The sequence below is a fragment of the Quercus suber genome, unplaced genomic scaffold (assembly GCF_002906115.3).
Source record: "Quercus suber isolate HL8 unplaced genomic scaffold, Cork oak 2.0 scaffold_525, whole genome shotgun sequence".
NCBI classification, from domain to species: domain Eukaryota; kingdom Viridiplantae; phylum Streptophyta; class Magnoliopsida; order Fagales; family Fagaceae; genus Quercus; species Quercus suber.
In genome coordinates, this window is record NW_027069974.1 from 353,242 (window position 1) to 373,783 (window position 20,542).

General features: G+C 34.3%; 4 protein-coding genes and 1 non-coding gene across 6 annotated transcripts; 3 read left to right on the forward strand and 2 right to left on the reverse strand.

The window, feature by feature from the left end:
- Window positions 1-45: 45 nt before the first annotated feature.
- TRNAM-CAU (transfer RNA methionine (anticodon CAU)) lies at window positions 46-117 on the forward strand. Its single transcript has one exon. It is a non-coding gene; the product is annotated as a tRNA-Met (tRNA).
- Window positions 118-590: 473 nt separating this feature from the next.
- On the reverse strand, window positions 591-3,673 carry LOC112020215 (uncharacterized). The gene is given in 4 exon segments (XM_024052781.2): window positions 591-683; window positions 686-1,861; window positions 1,864-2,268; window positions 2,627-3,673. Coding segments are annotated over 4 exon segments (1,668 nt in total). The 5' UTR covers window positions 2,628-3,673; the 3' UTR covers window positions 591-597.
- A 1,569-nt stretch (window positions 3,674-5,242) lies between these two features.
- Window positions 5,243-6,999, forward strand: LOC136063426 (uncharacterized). Its single transcript, XM_065763798.1, has 2 exons — window positions 5,243-5,451; window positions 6,386-6,999. The coding sequence occupies exons 1-2, from the start codon at window positions 5,283-5,285 to the stop codon at window positions 6,790-6,792; spliced, it is 576 nt and encodes a 191-aa protein (XP_065619870.1). The 5' UTR covers window positions 5,243-5,282; the 3' UTR covers window positions 6,793-6,999.
- A 1,303-nt stretch (window positions 7,000-8,302) lies between these two features.
- On the forward strand, window positions 8,303-11,488 carry LOC112020209 (uncharacterized). Of its 2 annotated transcripts, none has more exons than XM_024052772.2 (5): window positions 8,303-8,628; window positions 8,711-8,763; window positions 9,696-9,860; window positions 10,233-10,334; window positions 11,096-11,488. In XM_024052772.2, the coding sequence occupies exons 1-5, from the start codon at window positions 8,415-8,417 to the stop codon at window positions 11,228-11,230; spliced, it is 669 nt and encodes a 222-aa protein (XP_023908540.1). In that variant the 5' UTR covers window positions 8,303-8,414; the 3' UTR covers window positions 11,231-11,488. The 2 variants fall into 2 exon arrangements, with proteins under 2 accessions (XP_023908540.1, XP_023908539.1); XM_024052771.2 differs by having other exon boundaries at window positions 8,305-8,628; window positions 10,230-10,334.
- Window positions 11,489-13,129: 1,641 nt separating this feature from the next.
- On the reverse strand, window positions 13,130-20,002 carry LOC112020211 (hydroxyproline O-galactosyltransferase HPGT1). The gene is made up of 12 exons (XM_024052774.2): window positions 19,693-20,002; window positions 19,504-19,567; window positions 18,947-18,996; window positions 18,549-18,742; window positions 17,555-17,618; window positions 17,375-17,447; window positions 16,892-17,015; window positions 15,714-15,801; window positions 15,554-15,604; window positions 14,208-14,279; window positions 14,001-14,113; window positions 13,130-13,744 (listed from the first exon to the last, which is right to left on the reverse strand). The coding sequence occupies exons 1-12, from the start codon at window positions 19,803-19,805 to the stop codon at window positions 13,722-13,724; spliced, it is 1,029 nt and encodes a 342-aa protein (XP_023908542.2). The 5' UTR covers window positions 19,806-20,002; the 3' UTR covers window positions 13,130-13,721.
- Between the last annotated feature and the right edge of the window lie 540 nt (window positions 20,003-20,542).

Genomic DNA, 20,542 nt, shown 5'->3' on the forward strand with positions numbered 1-20,542 from the left:
AAACCTATGGTATAAATATATTATAATTGAAAGATATATCAACAAATCAGAGTGGCGCAGCGGAAGCGTGGTGGGCCCATAACCCACAGGTCCCAGGATCGAAACCTGGCTCTGATACAAAAGAGTAGCTTCCAACGCCCCCGACTCTTTTTCTTAAATTTCCAAACTTCCCATAAACGACGTCGTAGCAGCTCACCCTCGTCACTCTCAAAGTCCTTATCCACGTGTTCACTCCTAATTGGCTTCGTTCACACACTGTCCGGGCGATATATCGCCAGAAACAAAAAGATAAAATAAAAAAGAAATTCAAAAATCGAAGAAAACGAGAAAAGAGAGGATTTATTAAAAGACAAAAACCCCCAAAAAAAATAAAAAGAAAAATCCGCCCTAACCCCTTAAAAATATCGCGATAAAATAAAAAAAAAGAACCAGAATCTTCAGCAAACTTCCGATTATCTCTCCGTCGAGAAGACCAATCTCTTTCTCTCAGTAAGCTCCTTAAATTTCTCGCTATTTCTCTTTCACTTTTTTTTTTTTTTTTTTTTTTTNCACTAAGATGCTGAAAAAATGTATAGCATACAACTCCCTCTTTGATGCTTATAGACATCTTATAGAATAAAAAATCGTGTACTTACCAGGTGGAACAGTGTCTCTAGCTTCCTTCGCTAAGTTACAAGCAAACATCCTCTCACCTTAGTAAAGGTACATATTTGATTCGTGATGTCACGTCTCATATCAGGCATAGGAAGTAGAATCTCCAGAACTTTGTAAAGATCTTCTTTCATAGCTGGAATAAATTTCATTTCTGGATTATACTGGATACTAGGGTTCAAAAATGCTGCTGCTGCATGTAAGGGTGAATGGAGTTGTTCCCGCCACTTTCTATCTACTATATCTAAGAATGTCTTGCACTTATTCTCATCCATTATATAGTATGTCCTTATCGATTCCTTGGCCCTGGTCATTAGCTCATAAATAGAACCCACAGCTGGTTTCCCTGCAGATACTTCCCTCAACACTTTCAGAAAAGGCTCGGAGATGGCCACACTTTCTTCAACTGCCCTCCAGAAATCATTATCCTCAACAATGGCAATACAAGTTATGCTCTGCGGTTTATTTGTGTATGAGGAGTTCGTAGAATACTCAGGGCTATTGAACATAACCTTCAGTCTAGTCCTTTGCTTCAACAAAGACTGCAGTGAGAGGAAGTTGGATATGGACTTTGTGATACCAGTCTTAATAAGTTCCTGTGCCCCAGTATACTGTTTCATCAAATCAAGCATCGAAGCACTATTATATATAAACTTTGTTATGGTTTGTGCTTGTAAGATACATCTGTTTACCCAATCTACCTTTGAAATTTCCTCCAAGATAAGATTCAAACATTGAGAGGCACAGGGAGATACAAAAATGGTTCTGTAGTTCTGCACGATATGGCTTGCAATACCAGTATAATTGAAACTACTATCCATGATAATTTGCACAACATTTTCTGGGCCAAATTCTTGAATAACAGAATCAAATAAATCAGGAAGGCATTTTGTGTTCTTGAAATATGAAGATGCATCTACAGATTTGTGGAAAAAGGTCCTGGAAGGAGACGAAACTAAAAAGTTAATCAGAGCTCTTGATTTATTGTCAGTCCACGTGTCTGCAATAATGGTACAACCTGTGGTCGTCCATTCTTTTTCTACATCTTTCAATTGTAGGCTCACCTCTGACTTTATCCTTTCCAACCATATAGTCTTCAGTATCTCTGCTGATGGACCTGTAAATCCAGGACCACACTTTGCTACTGCATCAATCATAAGCTGATAGGATGAAGATCGAGCAACACTGAAGTCCAGCTTATTCTCAAAAAGAAAAGAGCAATATTTTTCTCTGCATTTTCTTGGTTGTTCAAGGATGGAGGAGCCATTTGCGTTACAGTAGGGTAGACTTTCTGAATTGGAGATACGACTGACTCCAAAGGCATAGAGGCTTTAACCATAGATATATTGCCAGGAGGTTTGGCTTCTACTAGCTTTGGCTTTGTAACACAAGAACTTTCTTTAATATCCTCCTTTTGTGCTATTATAGCTCTCACCCTGTCAGTAACATCATCTCTCACTTTGGTACATGGATTTACACCTTTACTTGGAAGTCGAGATAGATGATGCTTCAATCTACTGATTCCACCATTCAAAACTCTGTGGCAAAATTTGCATCTCACCTTATTTCCTTCCAATTTCTCAGCATATTCCCAGCAAATATCTTTTTCTCGAACCACTGCCAGAAGAAAAATGTATAATTAGTTCATAAAAATGTTAGTAATTTCTGCTTTCTTGACATCTCCCACCAAAACAAACTAACCATAGAGAGTTGACACAATTTAACTTCAAAAAAGATGCTATGTCTTCAACTTAAGAAGCAATATATACATATTTGAAATATTAATTTGAGAAAAATAAACAGTATACAGTTATGTAAAGACATAGTTATCAAGCAATTGACAGTGTTATCATGATATAATCACACTAAATCATAAACTTTCCAGTTGTTTAAAGCATCTATTACACAGGACTGCAATTCTACACACACTATATTCTTAACAACAATCATAATGGCATAAAAAACGAGGACTTACTGAGGGTGTAGAAGCTGTATAATTCTCCTGTAGGTCAACCTACACAGGAAGCAAGCCAAAACTGAATATAAGTAGCTGGATAATCATGTATATAAAACATGAACTAGTTAAGTTTTCAAATATTGCCAAGAGCTCAAGAAAAGGATGAACCTAAGGAAAATACACAAGCTCTCCTGATCTAGCAACCCAAGAAAATATTTTTTGCACACTCAAGAATACACAAGCAATCATCAGAGTAACATGGATGATAGCACATTTTGAATAAGATTCAATACCAATATCAACTTGACGAAATTCTTAAAATGTAGATATAAAATTAGTAAGCTCAATGAAATGCGTGACCATTACTTCAATGACATAGAGGTGAGACAACATAAACGATATATGTTATAGTTATATAGCTCAAATTATGTCCCCTATTAAACTGATTGAAACAGAATCAACTCAATCAAGCACAAATAAATTGTCAATGTCTTGGCCAACTTCCACTATGTTATAGTCATATACTTCAATTTTTTGTGTTTTTTTTTTTTAACCCAGAATTGTGAGCATTGTTGGCACATGAATTCATGAATTCCTGTGAAACCCAGTTCTGAAATAAATCTTATTGCCTCCTAAATTCTCATCCCAGCTTCACAAATTTCGATAAAATTTTAAACTCTCTTTTCAAATAAATCCAACACACTACGAAAAAGATACATTAACAGTGAAACAGATACAGACAAAAAAAATTTTGGATTTTCTTCCAAATCTGAAATCTGCTTATAGAAATTAAACAAGCTCCAAATTATATTTCCCATAATGTATCTTCGATTAGGTTACGTAAAACAACTTAAATGTTTTAACTTTTCCTGGAAAACATTTCCCTGGAATTTGCAGACCCAGTTTGCATATTTACCAAAAAAAAGTTTCGAACTTCCCTTTATTTTCCTCCATTTTCTCACAAACCAAACAAGTAATAGTTCAGATTTGCAGTAAATCTGAGCCATATAGTAGCTGAAATTGTTTTCAAATTATAAGAGCACAAAATAAAAAATAAAAAATAAAAAACAGTTACTAAAAATTAAAAAGAGCAAAAACGGTTTAGGAGAGAAATTTAAAATAAGAAAATGATCTTCAGTTCTTTCTTTCTTTTTTTTTTCTTTTTTTTTTTTCCTTCTTCTTTCACTGGGTTCAGGTTTCTAGGTTTCTTTTTTTTTCTTTGTTTCTTTTTTTTCTTTTCTTCTTCTTCTTCTTTCACTGGGTTCGGCGAGTTTGGGTTTCTTTTTTTCTTTTTCCTTTTTACTGGGTTTGGTGAGTTTGGGTACTGAAAAAAAAAAGCTACACCGAGTGACAGGTATGGGGCCTACAAACAGTGTGAAAAATATTGAAGGATGACAAGTGAGTGATGGTGCCAAACGGGTAGGGTATTTTAAAGTGATGGAATTGAGTGATGGAAATTGAGTGATGAAAAAAAAAACATCCAAACAACCCCTTAATGGTTGTGTTATGCTAATTGAAACAGACGAGGAATCTACTCCGAATTGCTATATTCAATATTAGTTACATCAGAGGCCTGTATATCAGAGAAATTTAGTAAGCTTCTTGTATTTTTCAGTTGTCATGTCTATGACCACAAGTTTCATCATTTGTACTATATGTGTGTGCAGTTTTTGTGTTTAATGTGTGGTGTGTGTGATTGTTGCAGTCGGTTGACTAAGGGTGAGGTTGGTTGGGTATGGCAGAGCTGGTTATGTGCTGTGGGGGATATTTTTGGCGAGTGGTAAGAAAAAGAGGGAAAAAATGAAGCCTAAGTTCATATGAAAAGGAAATCTGGATGTCTTGGCTTAAATGATGTAGACTGGGTTTTGTAGCTTTTGGTTATAGGTTTGCTGGGTTTGTGATTGGGTGTTGCCATGGGATTATGGGAATGTTAGGTTCATGGGTCCTAGCTTTGGGTTGTGGAAATTGAGAGGGAGATTATTAATAGTGGAGATTAGTGGTAAGGGGATGAAACTAAGGGAGTTTATTTGTTTTGGTTAGGTTCATCCTCAGCGTGAATTGGGTTTATTTGTCTTTCAAAGTGAATTATTGGTTTGGTTTTATAAAATTTTGAGTGTGATTTGAGTCCCTAGGAAGCACGGGTGCGTTTTGGGACTCGGGTGCAGGTGCGGGTGCGGGTGCGGGTGCGGGACTCGGCAATTTTTGAAAAAGGTGAGTGCGGGTGCGGCGGGACTCGGCGATTAAAAAATTATTAAAAATATAATTATTTATATTTTTAATATATTGCTAAGCACACTTTTTCACATTATATAAATATATACCAAATTTAAGAGCAATAGTAGATATTAATTAAAACAAGATGTTCATAAATTAAATACAACCCACAAGATTAAAACTAAAACATTCCATAATGTTCGGAAATTAGACTACAACTCACAAGTTCGAAAATAAAACAAAATAAAAGACAATCAACAAGACAATCAAACACCAACATCATCATCCTCAATATCAATAGCTTCACTTTGAGCTTCACTTCGAACTTCACTTTCACTAGTAGTAGCACTAGTGTTAGCATTCCCAATAACCATGGCCTCCAGCTCTAGCTCATCAAGTGTAAGGGCTGCATTTTGCAGCAGCAGCATTTTTGAACCCTAGTATCCAGTATAATCCAGAAATGAAATTTATTCCAGCTATGAAAGAAGATCTTTACAAAGTTCTGGAGATTCTACTTCCTATGCCTGATATGAGACGTGACATCACGAATCAAATATGTACCTTTACTAAGGTGAGAGGGATGTTTGCTTGTAACTTAGCGAAGGAAGCTAGAGACACTGTTCCACCTGGTAAGTACACGATTTTTTATTCTATAAGATGTCTATAAGCATCAAAGAGGGAGTTGTATGCTATACATTTTTTCAGCATCTTAGTGGAATAGACAAATGTGAGGAGCAGATTGCATCCTATACACCAACTGCAATCCCATTATAGTGCATCATTATGACTATCATGGTTGGAATGATCTCTTAGCTGTAGAAATATCCTATTTTAGGTGAATCCTGCTTAAACAATAGTATTTCGAAGTCCCAGGTTGGAAGCTTGTAGAATTAGTTGTTTAGTTCAGACACAAATTTGAACTGGATTGAGAAGTCAGATTTATGGAGTTCAGGAGTTCCAATAAAATTTATGGTTTGTCTTTACCATAAAAATAATAGATGTCAGATTTAAGAATACTTTTTTCTGCATAAATATAATATATATATATATATATATAGTTAAAACCTAGGTAAAGCTAAGTGTAATTTGATAATGTGATAAATTCTTGAACAAAGAGACCAAAAGGTTAGTCAATCTTATAATAGAAGAAACATTTGATCAATCTTCTCATGTGAAATAGTCGGATGTATATGTATTCTGATGTCATATACATTTCTCATACCACCAAGCATTTTCATATGAGTTCTTAGTTATGCCAGACAGACAGATGTAAATATTCAGACCCAAAGATGCTGCTGTGCCTTTTACTTTTCTTAATACCATCAAGTAGGTTAGACAAAATTGTTTGGAATTTCTCATATTTAGTTTTTTTGCCACCTTCATGGCTTGATGGCTTCTATATCATTATGGTAATGTCTCTGCGTGTCTGCAATTTCTTAGTTGTTGAATTGGCAAACTTGCTGCTAAACGCATATCGGGCCTTGTAATATGCAGCCTTCCAGCCTTTTTATTCCCTTCTAAGTTTTTATGTTGTCCTGAAACTTGCTGCTAATTTCATTGTAGGGCTTTGGTGGGAACAATATGGCGATTCTGCACCTGTTTTGCAACGAGTTGCCATTAGAATACTAAGTCAAGTTTGTAGCAGTTTCACTTTTGAGAGGCATTGGAACACATTTCAGCAAATCCACTCTGAGAAGCGGAATAAGATCGATAAAGAAACACTGAATGACATTGTATATATAAATTACAATCTCAAGTTGGCAAGACAGATGAGAACAAAGTCCTTAGAGGCTGATCCTATTCAATTTGATGACATTGATATGACCTCAGAGTGGGTAGAGGAGAGTGACAACCCAAGCCCAACTCAGTGGCTTGACAGGTTTGGTACTGCTTTGGAGGGAAGTGACTTGAATACTAGACAGTTTAATGCTGCCATATTTGGTGCAAGTGACCACATATTTAATTTGTAAATGTGTAGCCCTCTTAAACTTAAGTATATCTCTAGTTCTGAAGTGCCTTGTAAGTTGTATCTGTTCCTTTTACAATAGGTGCCTTTTCTTTATCTAGTTGGTTAGTGATAAATTAGTATTTGCTCAATGACCATATTGCTTTTCATCCCTGTAGATATTTATCAATTTCTTTTTGGGCATGAAAGAGGAAGCTAATCTTCACTTTTCCTTTGTGTGTGCACATTTGTTTGGTTTTTTTTTTTTTTTTTAAAAAAAATGTTAATCCCTTTCCTTAAATTATAGCATATTGAAAGCAAGAATAAATGACCTCACTTTGGAAGATGGAAAGAATGTTTATAAAACTTTCTTGTAGTCTTCCTTGTAAATAGAGTCAATGTCATGTTGAAGCTCGTTTTTTCTCAGTGAAAAGGAAAAATAAGTTTTACATTTTAAGTTTTTAAAAATGTTTTGGTGCATTAGAGTAGTTATTTAGAGGTTTGTGGAATAATTATAAATTTAAAATTCTTAGTACCAAAACCAACATGAATTCGGGACACTTAATGCTGAAATTTGTAGTATCTTTAGTACTCCCTCTGTGTTACTTTTTTTATCCTGTTTGAAAAGTCAAACTTTTTAAGGCAACATTATTTATTGTCTTGTCTACCTTTTAAAAATGTATAAGTTTCCAAAATTACCTTTAAAAAAATTTATCTAAAAATTGAATTAGTAAATGGGTCATGCTAACGAGTGCTCTTAGGGCACTCATTAATAATCCATTTCAGGAAAGTTTAAATATCACTTTTATGAGAAATAAAAAAAGCTGTCAAAATATTAATTACTTTTTTTTCATTCCCCATAAAAATTTTCTTTAAATGGATTATTAACAAGTGCCCTTACGGTACTCGTTAGCATTTCTCTTAGTAAATTAATAGGAGTATAATAGGAATATTAGTAAATTAATGACTTTTATTTTTAGAAAGAGGACAATATTTTAGAACATCTTAAAATGAAATAAAAGATAAAAAAAGTGGGATGGAGGGAGTATTTTTATTTGAAAAAAATTTATTTTGACACTTGGATGCTAAGAATGACAGTGAGGTGAGACTGGGTCGGATGACTCGGATCATGAGTGTTTCATTTCCACCTCATTTAGGAGGGAAAAGTCCACTCAAGGGGGAGTAAGATATTTTTGCCATCCCTAGCATTTCTCATAAAGGAAGTGTGACTTGTTAAACAGTAAGAGAAAATTAGAGAAACAGTAAGAGAGAATTAGAGAAACAAGAAAGGCAGCTTAAATTACAGTGTTATCTAAATATAACTAAATATGGTGGTATAAAATATTATTTCGGTTAATAGGTTGTTAATCCAATATATATATATATATATATTTTTTAAATAGGTAAATTTGGGCTGAGTGTTTAGTCCAATATTTTCCCGCACGCGCGAAAAGAGAAATTGGCAAATTGGCTTTAGCCCATTCGGGCCTTAACACGTTTTCTTCCTACCAATTCCAATTCCAATTCCAAGTTTCATCTCTCTTTCTCTTGTCTATTTCGTTATACGCGTGGTGTTTGAGTTTTTACTTTACCCTCACCAATCTCTCTCTCTCTCTCTCTCTCTCTCTCAAATTATATAAAAAAAAGATGGACTACGATTACAGGAACAGGTCCGGCTCAACATACGAGTCACCGATGTACCGTACATCCTCCACATCATCGGCACCATCCAACCATCCAATGTATGGAGGCGGAGGAGGATCATCCTTATATCCCCGGGTGGGTCAACCCGGCCCCAACATGATCCCTCCGCCAACCCGCACCTCTTCCCACCACCAGCACCACCACTCCTCCCCTTCTTGTAATTGCACTCTCTCTCTCTCTTTCATTTACCTCCTCTTCTTTTTTAATTTTGTTAATAGTTATGTCTAAATTTGTTGCAGCTGGATTGGGCATTAGGGTTGCCATCAAACCCCAATATCGGATCACTCCTCCGGTAACTTTCTATTCCTAATTTACTTTACGCTTTTTTCATTTGCTATTAGACAATATGCTTTGTGCTCACACAAAATTCATATGATGCTGTTGATGATGTTTTGCTTCTAATCCTAACGTTGTTTGATTGTTATTTAGGAAAAGTTAACGGATTGGTTTAGGAAGTATTTTTGGAAACTTTTTATAGGAAAAGAAAAAAAAAAAAAACAACTGATTTTTTTAATGGTTCATTAACAAATGCCATATGAGTACCCGTTAACAGGACCCTTGTTTTTTTTTTTAATACTATCTAGTATTTGGGGATGCGTCTTAGGTTCTTGTAATGATTGGTTGTTCGACTCTGGTGTCTATGGTTGAATGAACTTATATGCTATTCGTACATCACTGTTGTTTATTTAGTTTAGAATTGGCCTTTCATAGTGGCTATCTGGTTCTTGTTCATTTTTATTTTTATTTTTAAAACTTGTAATGTGTCCTGGTTTGACGATCTGCAATACAATTATGCTATTGTTTTTTAGGAACTTAAAATAGAATTTTAGGGGGGAAAAAATTTACGATCTTTTATTGTAAGGGGATGAGTTCTGATTTTGGAGGAGACTAAACATCTAATTAGTAGGTCTACATTAAGGTTATAAAAACATGTTAATATCACAGTGGTCCTTCATGTGTGTCGGGATCAGGCTATTAACTATTTTTAACTTTGTACTGGACCAGTCTGATTAATTGAAAATTCTTGAAGTGTTTATGAATTTTGACTATCGGAACTTCTTAATTATAGATAGAAATGCTAATTGCACGAGCAAGCGTTTGAATTGTCTACTTTGCATTAGTTACATTGTTTGTAAAAGAGAAAGTGTGGAAAAATGAGAAGGGGAAGAGTTACTTCATATGCACTCTAAATTGGACTAAGCTTTTTTTTTGCTTATCTTTTAGCCTCAATTGTCAACACAAATAGGAGATATTCCCCGGAGCAATTTCCAGTTTGACTTTGAATTTGAGAGAAAAATTTTAGCTGAAGCAGAGAAGGACAGCCAGAATTGGAGCAGGTTTGGGCTGGAAAACCTTCCATCTAGGAATACAGAGTCTACATCTTCAATGGTAGGCTCATTTTCTGCAGAGATTTTTGTGTTTTTCTTTCAATTCTATACTAGCTTGTGATATTTGCCTTTTATAATCACTTTTCCTGATTTTCTAATTGTTACAATAATTACTGTGAAGGAACAATTTCATCATGGTTTGGAGTTTCCCATATATTTAATCAGGGGTTCATATGCAAAGCCCTCATTACCTAATTGTTTTTGACTATTCAACCAAAAATTAAAAGTGTTCTTATGGTTTAGTACTTTAGACAAATACATTTTCTTCAGGAAGGATTGTAAATGAACTTATCAAAAAAAAGAAAAAGGATTGTAAATTACATTAGCTTTCCACTTTTGAGGTATGAAGTGATCGTATTGTAAATTGCAGCAGCGCCCTGTTGGAGATCCTGTGGTGAACAAATATATTACTATGGGGCTCAACCGAGAAGCCGTTCCTCTTGCAGTTGCAAATTATGGAGACAATCCAACCAAGGTATGCTCCTGAGTCTTTTCTTGATTTTAACTTTTATTGTAACACCTGAAGTACCTATCAAAAAATTGTTACACCTGAAGTACTGTGGAGATGAGAAAATTGGGGGGGGGGGTGTTGGTTATGATGTGTACTGACTTTCCTGGATGGTTTGCACCATAAATGGGTTCTAAGGAATGGGCTTTATGTTGAAGTTATTCCTGTGGTGTGGGTAAAGAATTGATGATGACATTTGTATAGTTATCTTTTTGGATGTGTGGCACATGTACATTTAATAGTAGAACATCTCTTACTCCAATTGTTGTTTTTTGGAAGGGTGACTGTTAAGGACATATTGCCATGGTCTTCTGGAGTTTTATTTTCAGAGGAGGGCCATTGTATTGTGCTCGTCCAAAGGCCACAAGGTTCCTAACCAAGTCCAAGTTCAAAATGGATAGGCAAAGAAAATGAAGAGAGGTTCAATCGTAATTATTTTTTCTAGTATTTGCACCTTGGGGTTCACTTGTTACCAAAAATGACTGAAGTCCTGTTATTCATCTATTTTGTTGAATGTTCATTGTCTTATGATGGAATTCCTATTATTCATTTATTTAATGGAAATATCTTTGGCTCAAGAAAGATTTCGTGTTTTGTATGTACTAGTTAGTGTGGACCTTCTTATCTTTTCTTGCTCTTATACCTGGTGATCTGCCTCAGCTTTGCATTTAAATTTGATTCTTCTAGTAGATGATTAAAACGAATGTCTTTGCTTTCACTTGCTGAAGGTTCAGGAATTTGTCAAAGGCTACGGGCTCCTCCGAGAAATGGGATTTTCGTCAAGCAATGTTGCAGAAGCCTTAGTTATGTTTGACAACGATACAGACAAGGCAATAGCTCATTTCCTTAACAGTTCTACGTAAGGATACAGGAAACACGTTGCTGTGTGTACTAGTGAATATTAGAGTAATGGTTTTATACAAACAGTTGGGTCGTTGATTGAGAATTGTGGCTTTTTTCTGATGATGAAAAACATTATGGGTTTTGTTAGTACAATGTCGAAGGATGGTTCCATTTCGTTCATTTTAACATCTTCCATACAATGGTGTATTGTGACTATCTTATCATGTAGAAGAATTCCTTTATATATTGTGTAAATAAATTAAACAGGTTTTGTTCAACAGCAGAAGGTTTTATTTATTTATTTTATTTCCCTATCTTCTCATGGACAGAGATTTTACTCAAGGAGTCACCTGAGCTGAGTCACACTACATTCTTTAACAACTAAGTGATAACTTATTAGTTTCTCCCAAAAAAAAAAAAAATGATAACTTATTATTATTATTATTATTAAATAAAGAGTTTAATAAACATGACTATCCTGTCTTCAGAACTAAGTGATTTTTGCTCGAAGAAACGTCTCTATTTACCACTTGATATCTGAGAAGAAATGAGAATGACATGAATAAAAAAAGAAATTTTTTTATATTTTATTTTTGTTTCTCTACTATCAGTTCCTTTTATGGCAATAAGCCAATAATACTCTTATAAGCATCAGTTTTTTCGGAAGAGCATTTTATCTACAACTGCTAATTGGAGCTATGGTGTCTATGCGAATACTAAGACTAAGAATATTTTATTTCTTGAAAAGATGTTTTGGTTAATCAAACCATAGGATCAAAGGTATTTAATGCAATGTATTTAGAAAATTTGATTTTAAGTCAAGATTTTGGTAGATACAATTAACATAATAAGAGTTTAAAGCTTTGCTGGTGTTTATATTTAGTACATTTGGTGATCTATACAAAAGAGGTTTCTCGATGAGACCTTTGTCTCACAACACATGGGACTTGTGTGTGTGGAACCTCCACATGTTGTGACAGAGGTCTCATCTCTCATGGGACCTTGAGACAAGATATTTTTTTCCTTTTACGGAACAAGAGAATGTAAAAATAATAGATAATAAAAAAGTAGTTGTTAATTGATCAACTTTAATAAAGTAACTTAGCTTTTACAAAGTAACTTTAATAAAGTAACCTTCTTTTTAATTAAGTTGGCACTTTGCATTTTGTAAGAAGGTAATCTAGCTTTTACAAAGTAACTTGAATAAAGTAACTTTATTTTTAGTTAAGTTGGCACTTTATATTTTGTAAGAAGGTTTACTGATTTCTTGCATGCTAATCTCATTTTTCCATTTGGTCGATGAAGTTGAGATATTTTTTGTTGTTATTTAGTGGATGCAAAGAGATAGTGCTTTAGTTATCCTCAACATGCCGAGCTTCTATATCATCTTCTAATAAAGACAAGTCGCAACCCATCAAGAATTTTCCTTTTGATCATATCCTCAAGTATGTAAATCTTCAACATTTAAATTTTTTTTTTTTTTTTTTTAAATTATTCGATCTGCACTAAATGTGTAATTAATTGGTAAGTGGGATCAAGTAACATTCTCTGGGATATGCATCATCCTTCCAACACAACCTTGTGTTGGATGGATGATGGATTAAATGGTTGTGTTTTTAATGAAACAGACTACATTGGATGGGGTGGGTAGAATAACTTTTCTGCTCTCGACTGGTGTCTTTTGTTATACAGCACATACAAATGGTTCATAAGGTTTACTATACACATTAAGGGGGTATTAACTTGAGGAGCTTTCGCATGTCTCAACTTTAGTTGGAATATCAAACATTGGATCCAACTTAGCAGGCAAAAATAATCAAGTTCCCTTGTTTATGCTTCTTGGCAATTGATATGAAACAGTCAAAGTAGCCATCCCCACTAGATGTCTTACTCAATGCTCTAGAAATGGTCAGCAGAAGTAAATAAATTTCACTGTATTGTGCCATTAAGTACAGCAAACAACATGGTTGTATGAAAACTACACCTGCTTCTCATAAGTTCCAACATGAAAAAGAATCACTCTCAATATAATCAATCCTCCACACCAACCACAATCGCCACCCACCCCCCCCTTCTTTTCCACATGACGATGCGCCACACGCTTTGTGCACCCAAATGAAAAAGTTAGCCTAAAAATACTAACAATGAAGCAAGAAGACAGTAACAATAAATCATTTAACAAAAAAATTTGTATTCTTCACTTTTCTATTATCAGTTTGGGTAGCCTGTCTTCCGCAATCATTGTGTGCTAATACTGCATTGCTGTTTGCTCCTATCTCCAGAATGTACACAGATTTAACCAAGACTGTTTCAATATTTCAAGCGATGGGAAAGAGAGATTTCAATGAGAGGTGCCCTCTTTTGTCAAAATTTTCAGAGCAAAATGCTTTTTTCTATCAAAACTTCACATCAAGAAGACTGAAAACAGCTGAGATGCATAGCAACAACTTCAAAACAGTCCAACAGCATCTGGTTCATTTTTCCATTTAACGATCTTTAAAGTGAATCAAATCAAACACCTGCACATATAGCTCCTGAAAAAAAGAGAGTAATTTTAATTGATCAAAAGGCAGATTTCCATTCCAGCATTTATTTTATACGGATATATTGTTGTCCAGAGGATGGAGGCCCTTAAACAGGCCATAAATCTTATGTGAGAAGTAAAAGGTTTAACTTAGATAAGCAGTATTGAGTTTGGTACTACTGCAAGAATTATTCAATTAACATTTAAAATTTCATTGCAAGCATGGCCATATGCACACACACAAATAGAGAGAGAGAGAGAGAGACCAGATGACCAAGATGAGCAGCAAAACTTTGATTCATCAACATGTTTGACATCGAGCCCAATAAACCAGGATCCAGCACTGACATCATCATGGGCATAGGTACGGAGAATAGATCTGCATACTCAATAGACCTTGATTTAGTTCTTGCTTCATAAAGTGATTGCTTATAATTTATAAAACCAATGAGCCAAAAAAGAAAGGAACTGACCTATTTATTGATATAAATTTTGCCAAAGCCTGTGATATGACATATAGCTCACCTGAAGCATGGCGAAAGTATCTGTAGGATGCAAAAAATTTATTTGAGTTTCAGAGTGCAAAATTGTGAATATATATATTTTTGCTCCTCCTTCAATGAATGTATTAGTACACACTTCTACACTAAATTAAACCATATTTTTAGTATAATCTAATGTTCAAGCATTATAACTACTCAATTGTCATCACAACTCATAATGTTCAACCCACTAAAAACATACTGAAAATCCAATATAACGTTACTGTTTTTTACATCATATAGTTTTAAGTTCTATCCATCCAAAAGATATTTAGAAACCAAAACACCACCTAAATTGTTACAAATATCGTAGGGTTTTGTGTGTGTGTGTGTGTGTGTGTGTGTGTAAGTAAAAATTAATAGAAGGGATAATATAGTAATTTACATGCACAATCAGGTTGGGTTCGAGTACCTAGGGCATAAAAACTGAACCCTTCCCAAAACCCAGCAGATTTAAAGCTAAATCCAAACCCTTACTATTAGGTCAGTTAGGTTAGATAAAAAAACCCACAAAGCCCAACCCATGCCATCCCTTGTATCCACTTTTCCTAAATTGCCCCTAATTAATTATCCATCACAATTAAAAAATAAGATAAGTGTAATACTCGTTGGGCACAGTTAAATTAGTGACGACCCACTTATTAGTTTTGCTTACTGTTGACTATCTCTTCTCTCCTTTGAAAAGTTAAAAATGTTGACTTTTTTAAGCATGAAGACTGACTAGGGATGGAAGGGAAACAAATAATCATACTCTTATCATTCTTAAATGAATAGCTGTAAAATGTAGATCATGCAATTAAATTAGTCATGTTCACATGATTATTATGACCATCAAACAATCTATTTGGCAGGAAAAGCGAACTAAGGAAACCAAGGTGCTTCATGGATTCATTTTTAACCAGAACTCGCTTGACTAGGTGGGTATCAAGGCCTCTACCTTCATTATACATTCATCTAGCATAATACTATAGTTGATAATAACCAAAAGAAAGAAGAGACAGAAAAGTTGGAAAGTAATCTTGTTTATGGAAATAAATTTCCAAACGTGTGAGTTTAAGCACATAATGCATGTTTAGCCAAGCTAAATAGTGTGTGACATAGCAAGACATGTTCCAGCAACATCTGCAAGCAACTACATTGGTTGAAATTTGACCAAATTGTATTTTTCAAACTATTAAGTGACATTTTCATAACTTGCTCATGTAACAATCATGAAATGCAGTAACTCTTTCTCTTAAGTTGAATTACAAGATGTAATAAGTTGCAGTATTACTTACGATTTTTTATCGCCAAATTTCCACCAATCTGGTTCATACCATTTATGGTTCCTGAAAATGTCCAGTAACTATAAGTATGAGAAGTACAGAAGATCTTCAAATTTTAATTCAACTTGTATCTTTTGAGCAATTTATACTTAGATTTTAAGGCCAGACTCACGGTTCTGAAAAAACTTCTCCCGATTTCATGCATCCAATATAAACACGAGGTTTGTCCAAATGAGTGGCAAGTGTAGTGCCCAGGGCATCTGTGCAGGAAAAAAAATATGGGCCATGAAAACATGTTCTCGTACAGACTGAAATTTTATCAAAATCTGAAAAAGACTCTTTCTATAATATATCGTTGGTAAGAAACTGTAAATATAGAAAATCCATAAAAATGAACAGCTAACAAAGTTTCCTATATGTCTTATGAGAAGAGAAAACACCAGATGGATGCCAAACATTGAAGGTAGATAGTCTAGGGAAAATTACATTTTAAACCCTATAATTTAGGGAAGGTTTTAATTAAATCCCATAGTTTCAAAAGTTACAAATTAAACCCTCTAGTTTAGGGGATGTTTCAAATTAAACCATATAGCTTTATAAATTACAAATTAAACACTGAACTTTTAAAAGTGTTTCAATTCAAACCCTTTCTTCTTTCCCTATAGTTTCATAAGTTACAAATTAAGCCCTATAGTTCAGGGAATGTTTAAAATTAAACCATATACCTTTATAAGTTACAAATAAAACACTGAACTTCTAAAATCTTTTCAATTCAAGGCCCTTCTTCTTTCTCTCTCCGTCATTGACCATAGGACTCAAGGTTTGGATTGAAAAGGATTTAAAAGTTCAGGGTTAATTTATAACTTATAAAACTATAGGATTTGATTTGTAACTTATTAGACCATAGGATTTAATTTGAAATCCCCAATAAACAATATTTTATTGGTAAGTTATACACGCACCCAATGGTCTTGACTCCATGACCTCACCCTCCACCTAACTCTTACAGGAGGAGGAAGTGGCAGTTGAGCTAGAGCTCATTGGCTCCCCCATAAACAATATGATTACAATGTAATTTCACCAATAATCAAATTTCTAATTCTATAGATGGTTTCATAACCAACTTTGTTATTATTTTGGGAGGTCTACGTTTGCATTAGCACGTCTTTGGGCATATCACAGTTGTGTATAACTACTACACATGCCATTAGCAGGTGTTTTTAGAATATCAGAGTTGTGTATAACTAACTCATCTTTCTACCTTTATACAGTAAAAGTGAATAAAACACTTAATCCACCTACTTCTTTGAAATTTACCCATTAATCCATCTAATTAAAGATAGTACTAACCAATATTTACATAAACGTCATCATTGACTTTAGCGTAAAACTCAGCATCCCATTTATCTGCAGCATGAGCAAAGAATAGTTTAGTCTTCTTTGGAAGCTCTTCGTCTGCCTCCACATGGTTATCCTGCCAGCAAGAAGGGTGAAAATGATCAGGTAAATGAGCTTATGTTGTTTGGATCTTGTTTCCTACCCTCGGTTCTATATCTCTACATAGAAAGAAGAGGCTGAGCAGAGCATGTAATTCACGATCAAACTATACTTTTGACATAATTAGGGAACTACAACAGTTGTGTACCCACAATATTTCTATTTTCTTTGGAATCATGCTGCTTTTTGATCATATTCTCTAATTCTCTATTTTGTACTCATTGGTTGTCTCACAATTCGCTTTGCAGGATTAACCATCTTTTAATAGGAAGAACCCATTAAAAATTAAGGAATTTAAATCTAGGAGAAGCACTTATAATTAGTTTGATGACATACAAGAATAATGAAGTCATTATTCTGTCTGCTTTCAATGTCAACGCTCTTGTCTGAACTATCCCCACGATTTGCACTGCAAGGGAAAATATCATCAGAAGAAAAGGCTATAGCCACCGCCATACTTTTCTTAGGTATGGGTCACAACAGAAGAAAACAGAATAACAAAAAAAAGAAGAAAACCTTCTTCCAATGACAAATCGTGCAACTATTCCCTTGTTGTTCTCCATTTTTTTCAAGGCTGCACCTGCAAAGTTGAAGCAATTGGTTCACAACTCTTTTAAATTTTAAAGAAATAATTGCTTACTTGAAGTAAAATGATTTGGAAAGAAAGAATGTTCCAGAATCAAATAATTTATACACAACTCATATGCAACTTAGCCTGACTGCAAAGGATAATACATGCAAGCTACAGTGCTACACAGGCAGACAAATCCTCAAGTATATCATCTATTATTGAGAGGGTATGATGTACATAGTCCAATAATTATAAAACTATTTATGCTGCAGAGAATATGTCTACTACAGTTATTTATAAATAAAAAAAGTCTACTACAGTTAACCACTACATCAATCCCATGAATTTTCTGATCACATCCACAAATTATTTGGGTTTAACTTATCTTTTTTAATGTTTTTTATGCATTCCTGATCACTAAAGTAATTTTAGTCTCCATGATGGTTTTCTCTAGGATCCCACTAGGACATCTTGTAATAAAGTAACTGTTCTTTTATGTATTTAACATCCTAAAACCTCTTTTTGCTTGTTTCTATAGCTCAGGCTTAAATGACCTACCCAAAACCAGCCAGAAGTTTTTACTTGTTTGGCAACATGCTTCCAGATTAGTCCTTCCATATAGATTCATAAATGCATAACCCAATGGCTACCATGGGAAATTCAAATTGCCAAAAATCTTAAATACTAAAATATAGCCACACAAATCCTACTCGTAGTTGCAGATTTATACACTTATGTGATCATTCCTAATTCCATATAGAACCCTTGAATACTGTCATATTTATTTACTGTTCTAGTTCTACAATTATCCTGTCTATGTAATGCAATTATAGAGCATGTAAGACTGGATGATATCAAACACATATGAGATGGACAAAAAGAAGATTACCATTCCAAGATATAGAGCATGTTATCCAAAAGAGAATAAAAATATTTTACCAGTTCCCATCCATGCCTTTCGGATTGCATCTCTATTGTTTCTGCGGCCAAACCTTGTGAATATTCCTATAACTACTAGAGGCCTTTTCTTAGAAGTAATCTCATTAGCCCCTGTTGATCGCGATGAAGCAAAACCCTCCTGTCTTGCTGCTGCCAACTCCATCTCAAGGGCTGATAACTTCTTATGTTGTTCCCTGACAAGCAAAACAGCATACATCAGACCCATGGCAAAGTTTTAAAATAATTATGGAAATTCTCAACTAAACAGCAGTTAAGGATCATAAGTATAATCAAAGAACAATATATATTTTTGATAAGTATAATTGGGACTCGGGTTGATGCCATTCCAACCTGAGTCCTGATATATAAAACCAAATGACACATGAATACCAGCTTACCTGCAGGCTATGATTTTCAATGTATCATCCACTGATATGGCAGTTTTCCCCTAATGTATAAAAAAAATAAAATCACCAGTTAATTTAATTAATTGAAAGAGAATCAAGCGTTTGTGCAGGTATATATGTGAGATATACATGTGTGAAATGAGGAGAAATCGAAATTTTAATTGTACAGCAACCCCATTGTGAACAATGTACCAAATATTAAATGAAAATTGTTACATATGGGAAATCCAGATTATGTCACTAACCCCTTCTATGATAGGTTACTGAAACTAGTGTAAGAATTATGCAGTTAGCATAATTTTCCAAGGCTGAATGATGGAACAATTGCCCAAACTAGAATTAGCCCGCATTGCATGCATTCACAATAGATATTTCAGACTAGGAATTTAACAATGCCATTAGTGATCTAACAAATTGCAAGAATCATATAACTTTTGCAAAGCTCCAACAATTGTGCATTGATTTTACAAACCCAGATCCCAAATAAACATAAAAATTCCAAAACAAGCACAAAGAAGTAAAATTGAAGCATAACAAGGAATACCCACCAACCCAGTTATCCTATCAAGCTCTTTGATCAAATAAACCCGGTTCTGCGAGTCCTGCCATAGCCTATACACCAATCCCACCAAAAATTGAGACCCAAAAAAAAAAAAAAAAAATTTCAAAAAGTTAAAAGCTCTGCATTAGTAACAAATGCAAATTCACAAAAAGGCATTGAAAAAAAGAGAGCTAACCGGCCAGCAACATAGATGGAAGCGAAGGTAGAGAACATGAAGAGCAAGAGAGTTGGGATTCGAGACCGAGAAGACATAGTTGAAAGGCGGGTATTGGATCCTTTACCATGCATTTTTCTCTGCTTGAAAGATAAAAGTGCTAAGCAGATCCAGTGTTTGGATTCAGAATCTTCCAATTGTATATGTATGTGTGTGTCTTAAAAAGGAGAGAAAATTGGAGATAGGTGAGCTGTTGATGTCGGAGGTTGCGTGGGTTTGGGTTTCAGTGCCAGTTGCCTTACTTTAAAGTTTAAACCCATGTAAAACGGCAGTTTGTACTCTGTAGTTGTATGCAACGTGGTTTCCTTGTATGTATAAGATTTTCGAAAAAAAAAAAAAAAAAAAAAAAAAACTATTTAAATATAAGTAGCGAAGTAGGTATAAGATTTTTTTTTTTTTTTTTTTTTTTTTTCACGTGAAAAATAGGACCTAACCGAGTTGAGACCAAGTAGCGAATGTGTAACATCGGTTTGAGAACAAAAATAAAATGTTCAAACCCAGGGTCAAACTAATAAATGATGTTTGAACTCAGACTCTCCAAAATTTTGAGCTCATCTTGGTTTGGATGGATTTACTGGTTAAACTAAGTTTGAATTAAATATGAGGCCTTTGAAATTGAGTTTATACATTATCTAGATTTTTCTAAGAACATAGTATACAATAATACATACAAAGATAGAGAGAGGAGTGACGAAAGGAAATTTCCATGTAACAATTATTTTTTAGAATTGCATGCCTTTGGCCCATATTAAAAAAAAAAAAAATCAAGAAACATATTTACTTAGATGGTGTTTGATTCAAAAAATTATAA